The 4,370-nt window shown below is 43.4% G+C and overlaps 1 protein-coding gene across 4 annotated transcripts in view; it reads left to right on the plus strand.

The window, feature by feature from the left end:
• Positions 1–4,370, plus strand: part of CBLB (Cbl proto-oncogene B) — a 180,085-nt gene that overhangs the window by 105,684 nt on the left and 70,031 nt on the right. For all 4 annotated transcript variants that reach the window (XM_018560027.1, XM_018560029.1, XM_018560028.1 and 1 more), the window contains exons 7-8: positions 171–258; positions 2,006–2,137. In XM_018560027.1, the coding sequence (XP_018415529.1) occupies positions 171–258; positions 2,006–2,137 (220 nt within the window). The remainder of the gene's footprint in view (positions 1–170; positions 259–2,005; positions 2,138–4,370) is intronic.

A 4,370-nucleotide genomic window follows, 5' to 3' on the forward strand; every position in this document is an offset into this window, starting at 1 on the left:
ATGCAGACTACACAGTAGTAGCGCAATACTAGCACTGTAATCAGAGACCCGCAGAAACAAAAATCCGTTTGCCAGGAGTTCCACTTTGATGTGTTTTACTGTAAGTTTCAATGGATGTTTAGCAAGTACCAGTTACCTGACAGTAATGATGGGCTGTTGTTTTATTTTAGCTATCTCTATCCTGATGGAAGAAGTTATAATCCTGATTTGACGGGTCTGTGTGAACCAACACCACATGATCACATAAAGGTTACCCAGGTAGCTCTTTTTTTACCTTTGCTTTTGATACATAATTCTTAAAAAGAAACAGAGCATTTAGATGCAATATGGAAAATGAGTTTAACTGTATGGCTATCTCAAAAAATATGTGAAATCTATAGTGAACCTGTGCATTGCCCATTGACTAATTATACCCCCTCCTCTGCTTTAATGCATTTTCCATTCAGCCAACTGGGCTGAAGAGGAAGACCTGCTAGTTCCAGGTGTAAGGAGAATGCAAATCTCTTGCTTCCATTCTCTTCTTTCACTTAGACTGGATGCCGGAGAAGCGCAATGAGAAGAGAGGCCCTAGCTCTGTGCAAACTCCAGCCAGATTTACTTGGAGCATAGACAGGGCTTCTCCTCAATCCTATAGATGAACAGAAGTGGTGAGTGGTGGATTGCTTTTCAGTGTACCTGTTGCTTTGTCCTCCATGGGACCACTGTATGCATTTCACAGCTCAAAATGAACATGTTCCAATTTTTGGTCCCTTCAACTGAGCATGTAATGAAAAAGATATGTAAGGTCAACTTCAATAGAAACTGCCTAATAAAACAATTTGTAGATGCAGAGATATAGACAACTGAAGTTTTATTCAGATCTAGACTTTTCCTGTGAAACCCTTCCCACTTCCCAAGCCTTTCTGTTGGTCAGTGAAGCTACCCATCACATTGAGGTTTGTAAAGGGGTATTGGATGGGGCGTTGATCAAGATTTTCACATAAATTAAGCCTCCTGTATCTTAGGGCTGCTGATTATTTTGATGAGCATTTTTAAAAAAATGTTTAGCTTAAAATGATTGTGACACGTTTACTTTCATTTCAAACTTTGATTGGAGTGTACTTTTTTAAGCATTCTGCAAGATTATCCAGGGTCATGTGAACATAAATCTTAAAAGATAGCTTGTTTCTGCCTAATCAGAATTGTGATTGGCTTCTGCCATAACACCAAGTTATACTGGGTATGTGGTCAGTGGTGTATTTAGGTTTTGTGCTGCCCTAGGCAACCCTACACTCGGGCGCCCCCCCCCACTCGCTCTACATGCTGACAGCCCCGGAGCCTCCTGTCTTGCCGTTCTGCTCTCTAACCCAGATCGCCCGTTATTGTGCCCTGGGGCAGCCGGGCTGTATCTCACGCAGCCCCGGTCCCGCCTGTGCCCCTTCTCCGCCCCTCCTCCAGCCTCCTCCTCCTCCACCCGGAGCTCTCTGAGGTAAATTAGGCGGCCGCAAGCCCAAAGACCGGCCACCTAATTTGCATGATTAGGTAGCCTGGCTCGCTGCAGCGATTTGGGGGCGGCATCTAGCCGCCCACCCGCAAAGTGCCGCCCAAGGCAAACGCCTTGTTTGCCTTGCGGTGGATACGCCCCTGTATGTGGTATGGAGGTGGCATATGGGTATGTGTAAAACAGGAATTGCATATGCTTCACTCCAAACTATTGTTCAAAAGCTTAAAAAAATGGACCAAACACTGGATTGTATTTTACAGACCATATAATATTGGATAGTTGTTGTGTCTCCACAACAGAACCATCTTATCAGTTCTTGTGATTTAGCTTTGGAAAAGCTGTTTATTATTTTTATAAGCTCTGTGCTTCAGGAAACCATAAACTTGTAGCATATTTCAGTGTTCTGTAGCCAACTAAACTATAGTTTTTTTTTGTTTTGTTTGGGAGGTAGTGGTTGACGCATTGTATTAATGTAAGGCAAAGTACACTGTTATATTATTTTTTTTTCTCTCTTCCTTTCAGGAACAATATGAATTGTACTGTGAGATGGGCTCTACTTTTCAGCTGTGTAAAATCTGTGCAGAAAATGACAAGGATGTCAAGATAGAGCCTTGTGGCCATTTGATGTGTACCTTCTGTCTAACATCTTGGCAGGTACTGTGAGAAGCATATGCAAGGATTTAGATGTTGGTAACTCTTGTTAGCAGTGAATCTAAAACAGTTTATCCACCTTTTAACTATGCTCGGCAACCTCAACTGACACTGTCCATAACTTGTAGTATGCTTTCTTTTTCTAACAGCTGTGTAATTCCTTTTATTCTACATACTTGAAATTTCACCCTCGTAGGTGGATAACATTTCTGAGCGTTCTTTAGATAGGGAGCAGCCAATTAAGTAGCTTTATACACATAAACCCAATTTTCTTGGCCCAGCAAGGCTTCCCTCTTATGCACTAGTAGCTCCTGGTTGGCTGTAAATTAAAATTTGTGTGATCGCGTTTGATAAAGCCGTAAAATCCTCCTGCGTAAAATGAATGCTAATATTTCCTATAAAAGGTGTGTCTAATCGTGTCTATATACTGCACTTAATTTTTTTTTGTTAATGGTAGATCTATATGGCATGTCTGCTTTAAAATCTATTTATTCATTTTTTTTTTTAAACTGGCACGCAAAATAGAAAGGTTTAAATATAGTATATTCATGATATGCCTTTTGAATTCACAGATGCAAATTCAGCACTAAACCGTGGTTTAGCACAAACTGGTTTAGCAGAACTCTGGGCAAAATGGTTCTTAACCCTTGTGTTGGGGCGACCCCCACACTGCAAGGGTTAAGTGCTCATTTGTGTTCACGTTATACTCACCGGATCCTCGAAGCCGGCTTGTATAGGATGTGAGAATGCTGAGGGACATACCATCGCTGCAGTGGAGGAGGAGACAGGCTTCAGGGACCAGAGTAGCTGCCATCCAGCTCCACGGTTTGGGAGAGTATAACACAAATGAGCACTTAACCCTTGCACTGCAGGGTAGCCTCATTGCAAGGGCTAAGATAAATTCTGCCTGGAGTTCTGCTTCAAAGATGTCCATGAATAGCTTGATAAAATACATGAATCTCCTGGTTTTTGATTATTGTGATTATCAGATGAATTCTAATAAAAGGTGGGGTGCTCGTTCTCTCGGAGAGGTTTTCCAACCTGCTGGGCTTTCTTTCTATAAGCAGGACCAATATTTTCCTCTTCTTTGGAACAGGATTCCAAAAGTAGAGGAAAGAATTGGACCTGGTATGCACAAAGTATTGCGTAACAGTCCGTGTCACCACTGGGTGGGAATTGTAGTGGGGCCCGAAACTAACTTGCTAGATGGTGGCTAGATATCTCCCTGCCTGTCTTCTCCAGAAGATAGCTGTCAATCCATCACCAGCCTAGATGTACTAAATTGTGGAATCCAATATTTTTAGCTAAATAAAACTATCGGGGTTATTCACAAAAGGGTGAAGAGTTTGGAGAAGGCAGGAGAAGTGAACAATCTAGGACAGGGGTCAGCAACCTTAAACACTCAAAGAGCCATATGGACCCGTTTCCCACAGAAAAGAAAACACCGGGAGCCACAAAACCCTTTTGACATCTAAAATGAAGATAACACGGCATATATATCGTTTTTTACCTTTTATGCTATGTATAGCATGTATATAGGTATATGTGGGCTTAGTAACGCACTGGACTCTGGGCTTAGTAACGCACTGAACTCTGGACTTACCTGAGACCCCGCAGAACCCACCCGAGAGTGACCCTGCAGAACACACCATAGATCCTGCACAGCCCATCTGAGACTCTCTATAGTGGGCTCTGCAGGGCCTCGGGTCGGCTGGTCGCAGGGTCCCTTTCCCTGCGCCTCCACCCAACTCATTACCTGCTGGGGCCTGACCTCCTCCACCCCCTCCTGTCACCTCTGCCATGCCGCCCCTGGTACTGCAGATACTCATTTAAGAGGCCCCCCTTCTATCTGACCTTTGTGACTGCGATCTCGCATTCCGCCCCACTCACAAAGTCGGATAGAAGTGACATTTCAGGACCGATCAGCTGTTCCAGGGCAGATCCGTTCTCCTGCACATACGATTTGCGATGCAGATCTCCCCCGGAACAGCTGAAAAAGCGTTGGAATGCTTGACCTATTGGCGGTCACACATTCCACCGCCAAAAAACTGGGCGTGATTAAATTGAAATGTGTGACCACCTCCCTGGTCACACATTTCAACCTAGTCACAAACTTTGATAGAACAGCAGCCCTGTCCAATCATTTAATCAGAGAAATAGATTATAATAGGCAACATTCCCCATTATAATCCACTTTTCTAATTAAATGAAATAACAGCACACAGTGTGCAGTTAC

The sequence above is a fragment of the Nanorana parkeri genome, unplaced genomic scaffold (assembly GCF_000935625.1).
Source record: "Nanorana parkeri isolate BGI_ZX_2015 unplaced genomic scaffold, ASM93562v1 scaffold427, whole genome shotgun sequence".
In the NCBI taxonomy this organism is placed as follows: Eukaryota; Metazoa; Chordata; class Amphibia; order Anura; family Dicroglossidae; genus Nanorana; species Nanorana parkeri.